General features: G+C 45.9%; 1 protein-coding gene across 2 annotated transcripts in view; it reads right to left on the reverse strand.

Moving 5' to 3' along the window:
* Positions 1 to 20,496, reverse strand: part of CAAP1 (caspase activity and apoptosis inhibitor 1) — a 56,696-nt gene that overhangs the window by 23,035 nt on the left and 13,165 nt on the right. For both annotated transcript variants that reach the window (XM_029055809.2, XM_029055808.2), the window contains exon 5: positions 6,566 to 6,633. In XM_029055809.2, the coding sequence (XP_028911642.1) occupies positions 6,566 to 6,633 (68 nt within the window). The remainder of the gene's footprint in view (positions 1 to 6,565; positions 6,634 to 20,496) is intronic.

Below are 20,496 nucleotides of genomic sequence, written 5' to 3' on the forward strand. Positions count from 1 at the left end.
TTTACAAATGAGGGAACTGAGGCACAGAGAAGTTAAGTGACTTGCCCACAGTCACACAGCTGACAAGTGGCAGAGCCAGGAGTCGAACTCATGACCTCTGACTCCGAAGCCCAGGCTCTTTTCCACTGAGCCACGCTGAGAAGGTACTACAAGGCAGCAAGAGAGAGGAAGAAAGGAAGGAAGGAATTGAGAGTGAAAAGCTGACAAAAATAAAGAGGTAGGGCTGGTAGGTGGAATGAGAAAGGTGGGAGAGAGGGATTGTTAGCCGGAACCCTTAGCATCAAGAAGAAACTCCTGACCATTGTGGCTACAAGACTGTCCACCAGCTCTGTCCTCCTTACACATCTCCTCTCTTCACCTGCTCCTCCCAAGCTCACTTCACTTGCCTTCTCGCCTCTCTTTCATTACTCATGCCATCCCCACTGCCTGGAATTCACTGTTCTTTCAAATCGCCAGTTTCAAATCCCACCTAAAATCCCACCTCCTCCAGGAAACGTTCTCAATTGACATCCATCAACCCCAGCAACCACCTTAGCATTCATTCATTCATTCAATAGTATTTATTGAGCGCTTACTATGTGCAGAGCACTGTACTAAGCGCTTGGGATGAACAAGTCGGCAACAGATAGAGACAGTCCCTGCCGTTTGACGGGCTTACAGTCTAATCGGGGGAGACGGACAGACGAGAACAATGGCACTAAACAGCGTCAAGGGGAAGAACATCTCGTAAAAACAATGGCAACTAAATAGAATCGAGGCGATGTACAATTCATTAACAAAATAAATAGGGTAACGAAAATATATACAGTTGAGCGGACGAGTACAGTGCTGTGGGGATGGGAAGGGAGAGGTGGAGGAGCAGAGGGAAAAGGGGAAAATGAGGCTTTAGCTGCGGAGAGGTAAAGGGGGGATGGCAGAGGGAGTAGAGGGGGAAGAGGAGCTCAGTCTGGGAACGCCTCTTGGAGGAGGTGATTTTTAAGTAAGGTTTTGAAGAGGGAAAGAGAATCAGTTTGGCGGAGGTGAGGAGGGAGGGCGTTCCAGGACCGCGGGAGGACGTGACCCAGGGGTCGACGGCGGGATAGGCTAGACCGAGGGACGGTGAGGAGGTGGGCGGCAGAGGAGCGGAGCGTGCGGGGTGGGCTTAGCATCTGCGTACATTCAGCTATCCCTTCCATTAAAGTACATTCAATCCATAAGCTACGCCTATTCATTCTCTTATTTATTTCCCCTTTATTTGCCCTTTTCCCTATCCCAGCTGCATCTACATTCTGTCTCCATCTCCCCCTTACTGCATATAATTTGTGTGCAGAACGCCTTCCCCGTTACACTGTAAGCTCAATGAGGGCAGTGACTATGGCTTTCACCTATAATGTACTCACCCAAATGTTTTTACAGTGCTTAGCACTCAAGAGACACAAAGTACCACTTACTGACCGGTTGGTTTGAGAGTAAGGGAGTTACAGTGCAATTAAAAAGAAGAGAGGACCTAGAAAGGGTCAGATGGCTACAGGAACAAGGGAGGAAGAGAGGAAAATCAAGTGGCAAGCAAAAAGGACAATGTGAAATGGAAATGAGAAGCACCAAGAAGCCACGAGAGGGTCAAAAAGTAGGGCCGAGTGAAGGGATAATAGGAGGATGTCGGCCCAACAGCAGAGTTTGGGGGGGGGGGGGGTCAGGTAAGAAGAGGGACAAATTGAAAATCACAGGAAGAGGGGGGGGAGCAAAGAATGGGTATTTTTGCTGGTAGGTCATAGGATAGGGTTTGTTTTATTCTGCAACAGTGAAAGGAAAATTATATGTTAATATCAGTCTCCTGGACAACAAGTTATCTAGCACAAAATTTCAATTATGCTGAAAACTCATATTTAATGTTATTGAAATTTAAGTTTGCCAGCAATTGTAACCTTTATTTTTCAACCCAGTTAAATTTCCATTAATGCCAGCACACCACATTCATGCAGAAGAAGAAAATGAATCTCCTGCAATTTGCATTCTCTTGAGAACTGAAAAAGAGCAGGGAGAAATCACCAGAACTAAATTGGCATAGCAAATATATTTACCTAGTACTTTTTAGGTGCATCTTTTTTTTTTTTAATTTAAATTGCTTGACCTGTGTTGCTCGAAACAGGATAGTAGCTACTGGTGGTTTGCTGAAGTTATCTGAGATGGGGTGGGAATTTTCTCCTCTGTGGTCTGACCAAATACTGAATGTCCAAGGATTAGGTCACCTCCTCAATAGAATGTAAGCTCTGTGAGGAGAGGGACCAACACAAATCTTGCTTCTGTTGTATTCTCTAAGAAATATCATTTAAACTCAACAGGCACTCAAATACCATTGATTAACTGATTGATGGGCAGGTTGTCTAGAGGAAAGAGTACAGGCCTCGAAGTCAGAGGACCTTGCCCAGGCTGTGCCAGGATTAGAACCCACGATCTTTGACTCACAAGCCCGAACTCTTTCCACTAAGCCATGCTACTTCTCATAGTAAGCACTTAGGTGGCTCAGTGGAAAGAGCCCGGGCTTGGGAGTCAAAGGTCATGGGTTCTAATACCGGCTCCGCCACTTGTCAGCTGTGTGACTTTAGGCCAGTCACTGAACTTCTCTGGGCCTCAGTTACCTCATCTGCAAAATGGGGATTGAGACTGTGAGCCCTACGTGGGACAGGGACCGTGTCCAACCCGATTTGCTTGTATCCACCCCAGCGCTTAGTACATTGCCTGGCAAAGAGTTAAGCGCTTAACAAATCCCATAATAATTATTATTATTATTACAACACTACTACTACTAAAACTAAGCGACAAGTTAGGCAAACACTTACTGGCATCAACCTGAATTAACCCAGCCCAGGGGCAACTGAGAACGCTTCAGGAGGATAATGAAGATGGGGGGGAGTGGGGTGGCAGGAGTGAGGCAGTGTGGTTTAATGGAAAGAGAACACTGGGAGTCAGGGGGATGTAGGTTCTAATGCCAGCTCTGCCAATTGCCTCGTGAATGACCTTGGGTAAGTCACGTAACTGCTCCGGGCCTCATTTCCGCATATGTAGCTCCAATGGCTCCTACTCTATCCTAATCCTCCTTGACCTCTCAGCTGCCTATGACACTGTAGACCAGCCCCTTCTCCTCCACACCTTATCTCACCTTGGCTTCACAGACTCTGTCCTCTCCTGGTTCTCCTCTTATCTTTCTGGCCGTTCATTCTCGGTCTCCTTCGCAGGCTCCTCCTCCCCCTCCCATCCTCTAACTGTAGGAGTTCCTCAAGGGTCAGTTCTTGGCCCTCTTCTGTTCTCCATCTACACTCACTCCCTCGGTGAACTCATTCGCTCTCACGGCTTCAACTATCATCTCTATGCAGATGACACACAGATCTACATCTCCGCCACGTCCTCTCCCCCTCCCTTCAGGCTCGTATCTCCTCCTGCCTCCAGGACGTCTCCACCTGGATGTCTGCCCACCACCTAAAACTCAACATGTCCAAAACTGAGCTCCTTATCTTCCCTCCCAAGCCCTGCCCTCTTCCTGACTTCCCTATCACTGTGGATGGTACGACCATCCTTCCCGTCTCTCAAGCCCGCAACCTTGGTGTCATCCTTGACTCGGCTCTCTCATTCAACCCACACATCCAATCCATCACCAAGACCTGCCGGTCTCACCTTTATAATATTGCCAAGGTCCACCCTTTCCTTTCCACCCAAATGGCTATCTTACTGGTCCGGGCTCTCATAATATCCTGGCTGGATTATTGTGTCAGCCTTCTCTCTCATCTCCCTTCCTCCTGTCTCTCCCCGCTCCAGTCTATTCTTCATTCCGCTGCCCGGCTCATCTTCCTGCAGAAACGCCCTGGGCATGTCACTCCCCTTCTTAAAAACCTCCAGTGGTTGCCTATCAACCTCCGCACGAAACAGAAACTTCTCACTCGAGGCTTCAAGGCTCTCCATCACCTTGCCCCCTCCTACCTCTCCTCCCTGCTCTCTTTCTACTGCCCACCCCGCACGCTCCACTCCTCTGCCACCCACCTCCTCACCGTCCCCCATTCTCGCCTATCCCGCCGTCGACCCCTGGCCCACGTCCCCCCGCTGTCCTGGAATGCCCTCCCTCCTCACCTCCACCAAACTAATTCTCTTCCCCTCTTCAAAGCCCTGAGAGCTCACCTCCTCCAAGAGGCCTTCCCAGACTGAGCTTCCCCTTTTCCCTCTGCTGCCTCTCTGCCCCCCCCTTCACCTCCCCTCAGCTAAGCCCTTCTCCCCCCTTTTCCCTCCGCTCCTCCCCCTCTCCCTTCCCCTCTCCTCAGCACTGTGCTCCTCCGCTCATTTGTATATGTTTTTATTACCCTATTTATTTTGCTAATGAGATGTACATCCCCTTGATTCTATTTATTGCTATTGTTTTTGTCTGTCTCCCCCTATTAGACTGTAAGCCCGTCAATGGGCAGGGATTGTCTCTATCTGTTGCCGAATTGTACATTCCAAGCGCTTAGTACAGTGCTCTGCACATAGTAAGCACTCAATAAATACTACTGAATAAATGAATATGTAGAGTGGGGATGAAATAAGAGAAGCAGCATGGCTTAGTGGAAAGAGCACAGGCTTGGGAGTCAGAGGATGTGGGTTCTAATCTCGACTCTGTCACTTGTCTGCTGGTTGACCCTGGATAAGTCACTTAACTTTTCTGTGCCTTAGTTACCTCATCTGTAAAATGGAGATTCAAAGTCTGAGCCCCACGTGGGACAACCTGATTACCTCATATCAACCCCAGCACTTAGAACAGTGCTTGGCACATAATTATTATTATCATTACCTGGTGTGAGCCCCATGTGGCCAATCTGATTATCTTCTATCTGTACCTTGTATATATTTGGCAGATAATAAGTATTTAAGAAGTACTATCCTTTGGGGCAGGAGTGAGAGAACTGCAAAGTCTATAGTACTTTGCTCACACTAAGACTTTAATAAATAGTATTACTACCATGCTTTGGTTCCTCACTCCCAAAGCAGCAGCTAAGCTTGGACACCCTCGCACAGGGGAGATTGTGAATTTAAGGGAGCTTCATATCAACAGAACTGTGTGTGTGGGTGTGGGGGGGGGGGGGGGTGTATCTGCAGCGAGATAGAGAGATCAGAATGTGGATATGCTTGGTCAATTGACTGGTTACATCAGAGTATCTGGATGTATATCAGTCGATCAAGGGTTAGCATGGGAGAGTACAACATGACAGAACTAGCGGACACGTTCCCTGCCCATGACGAGCTTACAATCTAGAGTCCCATGACCTGACCAAACCTAGGTATCAAGAGCAGGGCAAACAATTTGCGCATAGGTGTCGATTCCGGGTTTCTAGCTGAGGGTGCGGGTTTCAACCAGAGCTGTTTGGGCTGGACATCTGGTCTACAGAGCTGAGAGGATTCTGAGCAGTCCCTAGCTTTGATCCACGCACTCTCTCTCCCTAAAGCCCTGCCTGCCTTTCAGTCCAGCAACTAACAATGAAAAAATTGGCACGAGCGTGCACAAAACATAATTATATACCTGTGAAGTTGCGTGAGCTACTATAGGTTATATACTTACAGCTGTTTGCAAAGAGAGAACAACCATTTTAGAAAAGCAACTGTGCGGCCATTAATAACTTCGGTAGCAATGCAATTTCAAGTCAAAGCCTGAAAAGAGCTCAGCAGCACATGGAAACCCACGAGTGACCTGACTGACTCTTTTATACCCAGTTTGGAACAAAAAAATCTTCTGCGTCTACAGCATTATGCATTTGTTTTGTTTATCACCTAGCTACTAAGCATTAGGTAGTGACTTCCGAACAAAAGAATTCCTGACACGATGGACCCAGGATCAGATCCTCTGTGTCAAATCTTAAATTCTTCTTCTAGAAAAGATGACACAACCTAGGCCAAAGTAGATTCTTACTTATGCCAGGCGCATAAGAGTTAGTACCAATTTATATTGCTTCTGATTTTTTTCCTATTAAGTCTAAAAGAGAAAAAACAGGAAATCTCAAAAAAAAAAAAAAGACCATATTGATCCAACACTAGGGAGGGCTCAGCTACATGAAATTCATACTTCTCGACGGTACTGCCACGGTCACGTATACGGAAAAACAAATACTTAAAGAACAGAGAAAACAGGCCAAGAAGGAGTAACTGGTGATGACTGAACATTTCTGCAAGGAAAACCTGTCTTTTAAAATGTTATCCTTTTTTATATAACCCGGTACCACCCAAATGCCATATAACAGTAGAGAACATTTGTTTTGCTGCAGATGCCTAATTGTGATTGGATTCTACCTAACAGCAGACTTCTGCTGGAATCTGTCACAAGATTACCAAGATAGAATCGGTGTGGTTAATGCAGAGGAGTAGCAGACGGGCCCTCCAAATTCGATTCCTAACTCTGCCACTGACTTTGATAGGATTTACCTCCCTGTACCAAGTTTCCCCATCTCCAAAATAGGGTTAATGCTGCTGCTGGGGTATTGTGAAAATGCATTACTATCGGTAAAGCGTTTGAGACAGCCCGATGAATCGAGCTACACAGAATATATTAGTGTTCGTTTCTGATCCATACCTTGTTTTAATTCCAGGCCTTCCCGGCTCTCCCTCAGGGATGAGGTAGAATCCACGCTGTTGTCTTGCCTGGGAGAAGAAAGAAAAAAGAGTTTTAGTTTTAAAGCCCTGAACCCTGGAAAATACTGGAACAAAACTGAATAGGTTGATTTGCAGAGACCCTAGGAAAGAAAAGAAAAAAAAAATAGCAAACTGAGCTGGATTCCCTCCAGAGTCTAAGTAACGCTCAGGTAACGAATTGGGTGCCCTCTCCACCACTGCCAGATGAAACATTTGGGAATTGCAGCCTCATCTCCCTGAGCATTCTCGGCCCTTCTCCGTCATGGCAGAGCAAACTGCTTTCCCTCTCCGCCATCCAGGACTCCTGGATGTCCCGACGTGCTCTGTGGGCGCTAGGCCGTGGGGATAAAACCTCCTGCCACGTACTCTTGGCGTTCTCCTACACCGGACAATCGGTCGTGAACCGGCACCCGCTCTCTTCCGAACCATCGAGGAGACTCCAGCCCAACTGGCCTTATCCCACCCCAGCAGGAAAGAGAAAAGCTCCTGCAGCATGAGATCTTCACAAAGATCTCAGGAAGGTTGGTGGCTGCTGGATTTGTCGTGGTGGCTACCGGTGGGCCTTGAACTCTGAGCCAAGAGGAGTCTGAAATTCTGCTTCTACGATCACAGCGCCCTACTGACTTTTGACTTTTGCTTTTATTCTGCGCATCTGTGTATTAGTCCTTGTCCTTAATCCTATTTTAGTGTCTTATTGCCTCACTGCTCTCAATGAGTCTGCCTCTACCCCCATCTCCCCTAATTATATTGACAGGTTGTGAGCCCTTTGAGGGACAGAGTCTGCATCTAAATTCCAATCTGGGTACTCTTTTCTAGTGCTTAGTACGATACTCTGCACAAAGCAAATGCTTAATACATACTATTTCTACGATTACTACCATCGAGAAGAATTCAAACTGCTACCAAGCTGATCCACGCACTCGTCTCTCACCTTGACTACTGCATCAGCCTCCTGCTGACCGCCCTGCCTCTCCCCACTCCAGTCCATACTTCACTCTGCTGCCCAAATCATTCTTCTAAAAACAAAACGAAACAAAAAACCTTTCAGTCTATGCCTTCCCACTCCTCAAAAACCTCCAATTGCTGCCCATCTATCTCCACATCAAACAGAAACTCCTTACCATTGACTTTGGGGTACTCAATCAGCTCTCCCCCTCCTACCTCACCTAGCTGATCTTCTACAACCTAGTCTGTGAACTTCGCTCACCTAAGGCCAACCTGTTCACTTGTACTTTGACCTCATTGGTCTCACTGCGGACCCCTCGCCCACGTCCTCCCTCTGGCCTGGAACTCCCACCCCGTTCATACTCGACAGTCCACCGCTCTCCCCATCTTCAAAACCTTATTAAAATCACACCTACTCCAAGAGGTCTTCCCTAAACCCTTATTTTCCCCATTTGCTCTCCTTTCTGCATCACTCATGCACAGGGATCTGTACCCCTGAAGCACATGATATTCACCCCAGCCGCCGTCCCACAGCACATATGTACACATCCTTATACCCCACCATTTCCCCTTATTTAGAGGCTATCTCCCCCGCTAGACTGTAAGCTCCTTCGTGGGCAGGGGTCATATCTGTCAACTCAATCATATTGTACTCTCCCAAGCGCTTAGTACAGTGCTCTGCACACAGTAAGTGATCAATAAATACCACTGACTGATAAATCGGGAGATCTGCAAGCCCCAGGTTATTTTGTGAAATAGTGTAGCCTAGTGGAAAGAGCAAAGGCCTGGGATTAAGAGGACCTGGGTTCTAATCTTGCCTCTACAGTTTTTTTTTCCCCTCAAGATATTTCTTAAGTGCTTACTCACTGGGGAAGATAACAAGATAATCAAGTTGGATTACAGTCCATGCCCTGCGTGGAGCTCATACTCTTAATCCCCATTTTACAGATGAGGAGCATCATGGCCTAGTTGGAAGAGCCCGGGCTTGGGAGTCAGAGTCAGAGGTCGTGGGTTCTAATCCCAGCTCTGCCACTTGTCTGCTGTGTGACCTTGGGCAAGTCACTTAACTCTTCTGGGCCTCAGTTTACCTCATCTGTAAAATGGGGATTGAGACTGTGTGCCCCTCATGGGACAATCTGATTACCTTGTATTTACTCCAGCGCTTAACAAATACCATAATTATTATTATGAGGTAATTAAGGCCCAGAAAAGTTAAGTGACGTGTCAAAGGCAACACAGCAGACAGGTAGTGAAGCTGGGATTATAACTAGACTCTCTTACCCCCAGGCACCCTTCCACTTCACATTTCACCCTCACACTTGCTTGTGCTGTGACCTTGGGTGCCTCAATTTCCTCATCTGTAAAATGGGGATTAAATACCTGTCTAGACTATGAGACTTCTCATGATGCTCCTAACCCACAATTAACTGGAAAAATCTCCTGGTGGACTGGATCTCTCGGCGCCTCCTCAAGGATGATGATAATAATAATGTTGGTATTTGTTAAGCGCTTACTATGTGCAGAGCACTGTTCTAAGAGCTGGGGTAGACACGGGGAATCAGGTTGTCCCACGTGGGGCTCAGTCTTAATCCCCATTTTACAGATGAGATAACTGAGGCACAGAAAAGTTAAGTGACTTGCCCACAGTCACACAGCTGACAAGTGGCAGAGCTGAGATTCGAACCCATGACCTCTGACTCCAAAGTCCGTGCTCTTTTCCACTGAGCCATGCTGCTTCTCTATGGCAGCAAAGGATAAGTTGAACAGGATTGGCCCTACTACCCAGCCCCATTGTGCTCCCATACGCTGAGAGCCTGAATTTATATGATCAAAATTTCCATTTTCCTGTGTTTATTTTTAGACCCTGACGATAATGTACTGAATTCCCAGAAGACACATTTAAAATGAATGGACTTCCCATTCATGCATTCATTCAGTCGTATTTATTGAGCGCTTACTGTGTGCAGAGCACTATACTAAGCGCTTGGAAAGTACAATTTGGCAACAGATAGAGACAACCCTTACCCCACAACGGGCTAATTTGCCATAATTTCTCAGAGGTCTTCTGACAGGGATGTGGTAGGGTGGGACGACCAAGGAAGGAGGCAGTGCCCCGAGCAGTCACTGAGATGGACAGTTGTGCAGAGCCCAGGACTCAGCGCTTGGGAGAGTATAACACAGCAGAGTTGGTAGATACATTGTACTTTCCAAGTGCTTAGTACAGTGCTCTGCACACAGTAAGTGCTCCATAAATACAAATGAATGAATACCCACCAGGTAGTTTCCAGTCTAGGTAAGGAGAGAGACATTAAAATAAATTATGGATAGAGGATATAGGTGCTGTGGGGCTGTGGAAGGGAGGAAGAAAGTGAGCAAAGGGCAGAGGACACCTTCTCTCCTTTACCCTTTATAGAAACACAAGAGTTCCCAGCTACTGTGCTCTTCCGGTTCTAAAATGGAGGAGGATTCTCAGGCTTGCCTTTCTGTCTATACTGCGAGGAGAGACCTGGGAGTGTAGATGTTTGCAGGGACAGAGAAGACAGTCATGCCTCTCCCCTTCATATGCTAGCAACTGCTTAAGGGGCAGACAACTTACCGGCTGCCCCGATCGTCCTTCCCTGCCATCCTCGAGTGAAGTTGTTCATGTCCAACAACTGCCTATTGCCCTCGAAGCTCAATTCTCCTAGTTACTGGCAGCCAGGTACTTGGAGAGGACAGTAAACTCCTTCAGAGCAATGGAGGCTTGTTTAGTGGATTGCTGCAAACATTATAATACACAGCTGCAATGCAGTTAAGGGCCCCTGGTGGACTGAAAGGATGAATATACCTCCCAATGGGCCCGGCTTATCATCAGGGAGTAACACGCAGCTTGAGAGAATTAGGCTATTTGCTACACTTTCCCTCCAAGCTCCAGAAAAAATGCCCAAGAGGGGTTTTGCTGTACAAAAACTGTTTGCTTTTGTAATGTTATTTATAGAATGTCGGTCGTCTCTTGTCAGATGTCGACTACAAGGTGGTTTGGGTGGGGCTGCTCCTCCCAGATAGCACGCCTCCCTAGGACTGGAGACGGGAGAGAGACGTTCCCTCTGTCCCCTGGCAACGCCTTTCTCTGAGCTGGAGGTTACTTTTAGCCAGCCCGCTCCTAAGGTTCCAGGATGGCTGCGTGACATGGAAGTCAAAAACAAGACCTAGGCATTCTAGGTAGTCCCGTCTGGCCCAGAAGCCTTTCTTGGAACTGGGGATGGGCTGAAAACAGCACCCTTCACTTCAGAGAACCTGGCCGCAGGGAGTGGAAGAATAGAAGGGATTCCTGGGTCCTTCCCACAAGTTAGAAAAGAAAATGCTGGCATCAAAGTCAAGCCAGCCAATTATTAACGGGGGTTATCAGCAAAGTGTATATATATTAGCAAAGTATAAGAATGTCCACATATTACATATATAGACACACACACACACACAAATATATGAACATTTTTTTAACTTCATAATTTATCACGGCATCTCACTGGCATTATCAGTATACTTCAAATGCACTTGTCGAGTACACTTAAAGAAAAACAAAAAGAACTTGTCTCCTGTAGTCCAACTATCATCTTCATCTTTTTTCTGACAACATTACGAAATAAATAGAACATTAGGAAATGCATATAATAGGGGAGGACAGTGATCACAGCAGTATCCAGCAATCGCTCAAGTCCAATTGTTGAATTTAATAAGCATTTTGGCAGTCAAATTATTTTATATTCATCTAACCAATTTCATACCTCGACTGCTTTCTTGTCTAAAGTTTGTGTGAAGTATGTATTACATGAATATGTAATCAATGCAACGAGACTGCTTGTTGGAGTTAGAGCATAGCGAGAGGAAAAAAAATGTATTATCATCGTTTCCCTTCATTCTTTTTGTGGCCATAAGGTGACGATCTATTTAGGGGGAAAACGTTTCTCCTAGTTTATGTACTACCACCTCTTTTAAGAGTAAGTAATGAAAAGACCATTATCTCTGGCTATCCAGGTGCTAAGTCTCCATTTCCTTAAAAATCGGTATCTTCTGCCCCGTGAAACATCCACGCTCCTCCTCGCATGCTGGCATTTCTCAGAGATTTAGACGAGCCTCAATGTTAGGACCGTTTTAGCTTAGCAGCAATATTAAGTCCTTTACCCACGAGGGGAAAAATAAAATCAACCGGGGACATCTTCTTTCTGGCAATATATAGAGGGTAATAGAGGCAATATACAGACACCACTCCCTTACTGCCCCCCACCCCCTACCTCTGCACCATCTGCAAACACAGAGATATGTGAAAATGGAGTCTCCCATAACTGTCGGATGAGTCTGAGTCAGGTCCTCAAAACTCTGAGACCGAGAATCTGGACCGAGGAACGGAATATAGTGAAGGTTGTTTGCTCAGGGCCATTCACAGTCTCGCTTCCCTCCTGTCAGTCGTACTGCCCTTGCGGCAGCGGGTGTGACAAATGGGTAGGTGAGCAGAGATGCGTACAGCTCAGTGCGGGGTGCACCCAAAATATCTTACACACAAAATTCATTTGTGTCCAGAGGGACGGCAGCCAACACGCCGCCCATGCTAGCCAGCTCTTTTCAGGATTCCTGCTGAGCCGGTCCACCATGCCAGACTCCCTGGGTGGTCCTTCGGTCAGAAGCCTTCACCACTGAAAGCCCGGCCCCACCTGGCACCGCTGCTACCGCTGCAGCGAACAAGGCGCACACTTTCACTCATTCGATCGTCTCTATTGCGTGCCTGTGTGCAAAGCACTGTGTTAAGTGCTTGGGAGAGTACACTACACATACGCTTACTGTTTCTCAGATTTAAAGAATAGTCCTCAATTCTCTAGCTCTCGAGCTAAAATGAAGAATTTGAAAGGAGGCCATTTTCAGTTGAAGAGAGAGTTGCTTAAAAACCAACACTTCTGTACAGCCCAACCCTACCCACCGTAAAAACAAACAACAAACAAACTAAAAAAAAAAAAACCCCACGTTTTAGCCAGGAGTTAATGAATACCTGTCTCCACAGTGGATATCAGTGCGACTCGGCAGAGAGACAACCATCTAACGCAAAATGGATGGTACAAGAAACAAGTCAAATGAGTAATGCTACAGGTTCAGATACCCAAAGCTTTGCCACGCAATCTCAGTCAGGACCCATCATCACCCACTGGGCAAAACTGTCACCCCTGAAAGCTGCGTTGCTTTAATGAGCAGAAATGACGACATCCCTTTTTGCACCCAACGGCTACCCCTCCTCACAAATACACACTAATCTCAATATATAAAGGGACACTGTCTCTCAAAGAAAATGAACTACAAACCTGTCTTTTCTCTGACTATTCCTTGAAGCTGCCCATCTCAACCGTTTCAGATTAAAAAAAATATATAGTCCACTATAAAGACCGCCTGCTATCTATAACTATTTTTTTCTGGTCCCCAGAAGTGATCTTTTACAATACATTTTATTTTACCATAATTGGATGGGCTGGACTAGACTTCTGAGAAAAGAGTCAATACTATTTCTCAAAAGTAGGTGGATTGCACCATCTTGTGGCGACAGAGAAAAGGTGCATACATTTCCAGGTTTTTTGGAAGTGAAAAAAGATCATCAACTCTTAAGGGAAAATCTTCCTGTTCAGTTAATTTTCCTACCTTTTTCTACAAATAAGGGGCTTTAAAGTATTATTTTAACTCAGAACTGATTAAGATCTCTGATGTCCTACACACTCACGCGTGGCTTCTTTTCTGTTCCTTTTCAGCAGTCACAACTCAAAAAGCCGTGATTGAGAAACTCTGGAATTTACTTCCAAATGGAGAACCATTTCTCCTAACCTGAAAATAAATATTATTCTGCTCCAATTTTACTAAGAGAAGGCAGTATGGTTACAGGCTCCAAAATGCTGCCGTTTTATAAGACGTGAAGTACATCTTTGAATCGCCATTTCCATAAAATACAGAAAGAGTTCTATTCTGGAGAGGCAGTGTGGTCTAGGTGAAAGCACAGGGGACAGGAAGTCAGAAGACCTGGGTTCCGGTCCCAGCTCTGCCGGGTGATCTGGGGCAAGTCATTTTACCTCTCTTTGCCTCAGTTTCATCATCCGTAAAGTGGGGATGAACCCCACCCTCCCTCCCTGTTGGGATGAGAGCTCCATGAGGGACAGGGGTGGTGTCTGAACTGCTAGTCTTGTATTTCTTCAGCACTTTAGAGTTCTTGGCACACAGTGTGATAAAGTGTTGGAGAGAGATGCTGATACATACTTTTTAAAAATAGTTACCGTCCATCTAATAGCAGGGAGACCAGATAGACAGGAAAGAAATAACAGGCTTACACTGATTACATTTACATTTACAATTACATTGATGCAGACACAACAAATGTACAAATAACACTGAGAAGCAGCATGACCTAATGGACAGAGCACAGGTCTGGGAATCAGTAAGACCCGGGTTCTAATCCCCAGCTCTGCCACTTGCCTGCTGTGTGACTTTGGGCAAATTGCTTCACTTCTTTGTACCTCAATTACCTGTAAATTATCTGTAAATTGGAGATGAAGACTGTGAGTCCCATGTGGAACAGGGACTGTGTCCAATCCAATTTGCTGTATCCACCCCAGCACTTAATACAGTGCCTGGCACATAGTAAGCACTAAGTATCATCAAACATCTATTCCTCCTCTCCTCTCCAGTCCAGGTTGCCCTCCCCACACGGACATGGAAAAATAACCTTTTGTTTGGTAAAGGGATCTCCTCAGGAGCGAACTGGAAGCCGTTCAATAAGTAAAAAGAAAAATACTACTCTCTACGGAGGGAAAATAACACACAGTGTCTAGCAGCAAAATAAAGTGGAGTACAAGCTGAACCTCAAAAGGCCAGGTTAGTGCTATTACAATAGACAAGAGCATAACACAGAAGAACCGTGCGGTGATAAGAAAACTTGATTTTAACTCAAAAAGTCCTGACTTGACTCACAGCATCCCCAAGACTTATCTAAGTGGTCCGGAAAGAGTGTACACCTCACTTTCGCCTCCCCTACACGGGGAAAGTCATGGGTGCTGATGAAAAAAGTCTTAGATATGAGGGGAACCCGTTCAAGAGGCTAACGGATGAAGTGTGACCACTGAGGCAAAAATGCTCAGTGGACCGATCTCTCTCCCTCTCTTGCTCTCTCCTTTCTTCCTCCCTCCTTCTCTCCCCATCCCCAGGCCCGCTGGTACTTTGTTCCCCTTCCAGCTGTTCATGTGGTTCAGGTGAGGCAGGGGCACTGTGACATTAAATTAGGACAGACTAATGGCTATCTCTGCAGTTAGCCTGGGCCTGGAGGCTTAGGGTCAGAAAGGAATGTGTTGGTCCTAAAAGAAACCTGGATATGGACAAGTAAAAATTTTGTCAAAATTGAGATGTGGCCCATAGCAGAACTACTGTATATTTTTCAAACCATGGCCACTTGGGGGCTTTTATTCTTTTTACATCCTATGCGATCTGTTGACTTTGGCTTCTGAGACCAGCTGTTAGCCCAGGAGTGGGCAAATACGATTTCTTAATCATAATCCTCCTGGAGACTAGAGCTCGGGGGCTCCAAATATCAAACACCTCTATCCACTTGTCTCCGTTTCCTGGGTGGTTTCCTGCTGTGGCTTTTGATGGTCTTGGGGCATCTGGGTGTTTTGCCCATTCCTCTTTTACCAGAGACGGGGAACACCATACCCTGGGGCTCTCGCGCCGAAAGAAACCCTTGCTGATAATCACTGCTGTTGGGATGCATTATTACTATGACTGTCATTGTGGAAGAGCCAGTGAAAATTTTGAGGCCTCATAGATTACTGAATCTCTCTGCAAGGTCAACCTGCCTTGTATTTAACAATTACTAAGAGAGGCGAGTCCACTGCTCGTCAGGAACCCATTCCAGTGTTTGAAAAGTCTCCTGTAGACTCATTCTAAATTCCTCTTGCTGCAGTCTAGACACATTCCCTTTGGCCCTGTTGTCGTTCGTCTACTCTGATTAAGTTGCTTCGCATTCTTCCCTAGACAAAAATCATTCCAATTCCTTTCAACATCACTCCAAGTTTTCCACATTGCTTTTAAAAAGAACAGCCTAGAAGTGGATTCACCGCTCTCTAAATGAGAATCTGAGCCTATTTTTCCCCTGCTGTCACTCCACTTCAACACTTTTGCAGCATCCTGAACCCCCTCCCTATAGCACTTGGATACCTATCCTTAGATCTTTTGTTCCTTTTACCGATAATTTTAGTTTCTATCTTGCCCATTACACTGGAAACTCCTTGAGGCAGGGACCATATCTAATAGGGAAGCAACATGGCCTAGTGGAATTCAATCGGCCAGTTGTATTTATCGAGCACATACTGTGTGCAGAGCAACTATACTAAGTGCTTGGGAGAGTAATACTCATAATAATAATTATGGCATTTGCTACTTGCTTACTGTATGCCAAGCACTGTAATAAGCACTGGGGTAGATGCAGGAAAATCAGGTCCCACCTGGGGCTCACCAAGTAGGAGGGAGAACAGGTATAGAATCCCCATTTGCAGATGAGGGAACTGAAGCACAGAGAAGTCAAGTGACTTGCCCAAGATCACACAGCAGATAAGTGGAGGAGCCAGGATTAGAACCCAGGGCCTGAACCAGATCTGTGCTGTTTCCACTAGGCCATGCTGCTACGATAGAGTAGTGATCCGATCTCTGCCCACAAGGATCTTGCAGACTAGAAAAAAAGCATGGGTCTATCTAATCCCAGTTCTGCCACTTGCCCGCTGGGTGACCTGGGATAAGTTCCAACTCCTCCATACCTGAGTTTCCTCATCAGTAAAATGGGTATTAAATAGTTGTTATCCCTCCTCCTTTAAGACTGTGAGCCCCAGGAACAGATAAAGGAACTGTATCTGACCTGATTATCTGGAACCTACCCCAGTGCTTAACATACACCACAATTATTATTGTCACTAGGCACTGTACTCCCTGAAGTGCTTAGCTGGATTTTCTACAGAGTAAGTGTTCCATAAGGCTCCTTAAGGAAAGGGATCGTGTTTAATTACTCTACTGTACTCTCCTAAGCACTCAGCACAGTGTTCTGCACACAATAAGCACTCTGTAAACATCAGTCAGAAGCCCTGGGTTTTAATCCTGGCTCGGCCAACTGCCCGCTGTGTGACCTTGGGCAAATCACTTAACTTCTCTGTGCCTCAGCTTCCTCATCTGCAAAATGGGAATACAATACCTGTTCTCCCTCCTACTTAAGACAGCCCCATATGGGTCAGGAACGGTGTCCGAACCCATTTACTCGCACCTACCACAGGGCTTAGAACAGTGCTTGGTGCATAGTAAGCACTTAACAAATACTATAATTACTATTATCACTGATTAATCACCATCAATTGGCTTCAAAGCACTCAATCCCCTTGCCCCCTATCTTACCTCACTGGTTTCCTATAACAACCCAGCATGTTCACTTCGCTCAGCCAACACCAACCTATTCACTGTACCTTTCTCGCCTATCTCACCACCAACCCCTCACCCATGTCCTGTCTCTGGCCTGCAACTCTCTTCCCCTTCTAATCTGACACACCATCACACTCCACCTTTAAAGCCTTATTACAAATCACATCTTCTCCAAGAGGCCTTCCCCAACTAAGACTTCATTCCCCTACTCCTTCTCCCTTCTCGGTCACCCCAGAATTTGGATTTGTACCCTTTATTCACCCCACCCTCAGCTCCACAGCATTTATGCACAGATCCGTAGTTTATTGTAATGCCTCCCCTTCTAGACCGTAAGTTCCTCATGGGCAGGGAACGTGTCTACTCGTTGTTGACAGCAGCCTGGTCTAGTGTAAAGGGCATGGGCCTGGGAGTCAGAGGACCTGGATTCTAATCCCAGATCTGCCGCTTGCCTGCTGCGTGACCTTGGGCAAATCACTTAACTATTCTGTGCTTCAGTTTCCCTCATTTGCAAAATGGGGATTCAATACCTGTTTTCCCTCCTCCTAAAACTGTGAGCCCCCATGGGACCAGATGAATGACCTTGTATCTATCTGTACCCCAGTGCAAAGTACAGTGCAGGACACATAGTAAGCACTGAACAAAAATCCCAGCTATTATTACTCACCCAAGCGCGTAGTATATAATCAATACCACTGATTGATTGATTGATCCTATGCCAGCTCGGGGGGTCTAAAATGTAATACGTGATAATGGCAGCATGTATCAAGAAATTTCACGATGTGCTCTAGCTGAGAAACAATCACCAAATGGATGTAATAGAATCCCAAGGATCTCAGGGCTACTGATTCCAATTGGGGATAATCGTGGTTTAACCACGCTGTGCACTGGCTTAGCCCAGGCTCACTGATGTCTTTGGAAATTTTTGCCCAAATTGTGCCATACGTGGGGAAACCTTGATGAAGGAATAGAGGCCCTATGGAGTCAGGGTGGGGGCTGGAAGCCAGCAGTCAGTGCTAGGGAATCACAAGTCAAGGAGAAGCGGTGTGGCCTAGTGGATAGAGCCCAGGCCTGCGTGTCAGAAGGATCTGGGTTCTAATCCCAGTTCCGCCACCTGTCCCCTGTGTGAACTTGGGCAAGCCACTTAGCTACTCTGTGCCTCAGTTACCTCATCTGTATAATGGGGATTAAGACTATGAACTCCATGTGGGACATGGACTGTGACCAACTTGATTAGCTTGTACCTACCCCAGCACTCAGAACAGCACCTGGAACATGGTAAACGCTTAACAGATTCAAAAACCAAAAACAAAACAACCATCATGAGTAATAACTCTAAGGCCACCTGCAAATCAGGAGCCCGGCAGTTGGGCCAAGGACATTTCAGTTCATGATGTCAGACAGAGAAGATGAGGTGACTTCCCGAGCCCCTTCCAATCCCACTTTTAGGATTTCTCCAAGCAAGATGAACAATGCATCGTAGCTCGAGAGAGTAACGCTATAAATAGTCAAGTCTGATTCTAGCAAATCTTTGGGAGTGGAGAAAATATGTACAGAACATAAAATTGTAATTTCTCCCACTCCCATCATTCCAAGTGGCCAAGCCGGCCACCCACTGCTCAGAAACACAAAGGAGTGAGGAAAACACCACCTCTCTCCAACCCCGGCTTTACAAGCTGGCAGAGTGTGTAAAAAATTTAAGCTAATTACATTATCAATCGATTCATCAATGGTATTTGGTGAGAGCTTAGTGTGGGCACAGCCCCTTACCAAGCACGTGGGAGAGGACAATACAAGAGAATTAGTAGGCATGATCCCTGCACACAAGGATCTTATAATCTAGTGGGAGGAAACAGACGTTAAAATAAATTACAGACAGGGGAAGTGGCAGAGTATAAGGAGATGTGCGAAAGCGCTGTGGAGATTGGATTGGAGGAGTCAGCAAAAGAAACCGAGAAGGGACAGAGACAGGAGAACCAGGAGAGGGCAGTGTGAGTGAAGTGGAGGCTGGATGGTGTTTTCAGGAGAAGGGGGTGGTCCACAGTGCCAAAGGCAACTGAGAGGTTGAGGAGGATTGTGACAGAATACACGTGCTGGACTTGGAGAGGTGGTCATTGGTGACTTTAACGAAGGAAGCAGCGTGGCCTAATGAAAAAGGCTGGGACCTGGAAGTCAGAAAACCTGGGTTCTAATTCTGGCTCTGTCACTCGCTTGCTGTATGACCTCGGGAGAGTCATCTAACTTCTCTGTGCCTCTGTACTTCATTCCTACTCACTGTACCTTGTTCTCATCTGTCTCACCTCCAAAGCCCTTGCCCATATCCTCCCCTTGATTTATTCATTCAACCATATTCACTGAGTGCTTACTGGAGGCAGAGCACTGTACTAAGAGCTCGGGGGAGTACAATATAAAAATATCTGATAGATCACCACTTTCCCCACCTTCAAAGCCTTAGTAAAATCATGCCTTCCCCAATTAAATCCTCATTTTTCCCTACCCACTTTCCCTTCTCCATCACCTACGCACTTGAATCTGTACCCCTTGAGCATTGATAATCAACCTAACCTCAGCCCCACAGCACTTATGTACACACCCTTATACCCTCCTATTTCCCCTAGATGAAATTTATTTTAATATCCATCTTCCCCTGTAGACTGTGAGCAGGGATTGTGTCTAGCAACTCTATTCTATTGTACTCTCCCAGGCACATGCTCCACACATAGTAAGTGCTCAATAACTACCACTGATTGACTGACTGGGTGCACATGGGAGGGCTTATTTCAGGACAGGGGATACATGGGCATGTTTGAAAGCGAGGAGGGAGGAGTGTCACTGGGGAGTAAACAGCTGGAAATGGTAGTCACAGAGCGGCGAAGGGAGAGAGGGCAAGTGTTTTAATATTACCACCTAACTTTCAAGTCTGATAGTTCAATTTACAATTTCGAGACTATAAACTCCTAGAGGAAAAGTCCCATGTCTCTTGAACTTACTCTGCAGAGTGCCCCTATACCAGACACATGTGAGTGTTTAATACTACAGTACTTGATTATGATTTTCTGATTCAAGTGACACCAAGCACGTTTATTAATAATGAAAGCCTCCTGAGGCCTCTTCACCCAGAGAAAGATGGCAGAGATTAGGCTTATTCACTCACTGAGCAAAACTGAGCTCTGGGGTGCTATTAAACCTTTTCTTCACTTCCATTTTAAAACCTGGATCCTAGCATTCCATTACACTGTAGCCCTGTGATATTACCTCAACATTGTGCTAAATCCTAAAGGGAAATACAGCTTCATTCTTACTGACATTTTCCTTAACATCACTGCCTAAAAGAACATTCATTTAAAATTCATAAAGATATATTTATTGCAAAAAGCAATACCATGATGAAGATTTCCCCAAAGCATTTGCATTTTTATTCTTTATGTAATATCTCTCAATCCTGACTGTTTTATTGCACCAGTCAAGATT

This window comes from Ornithorhynchus anatinus, chromosome X5 (genome assembly GCF_004115215.2).
Source record: "Ornithorhynchus anatinus isolate Pmale09 chromosome X5, mOrnAna1.pri.v4, whole genome shotgun sequence".
Classification (NCBI taxonomy): Eukaryota; Metazoa; Chordata; class Mammalia; order Monotremata; family Ornithorhynchidae; genus Ornithorhynchus; species Ornithorhynchus anatinus.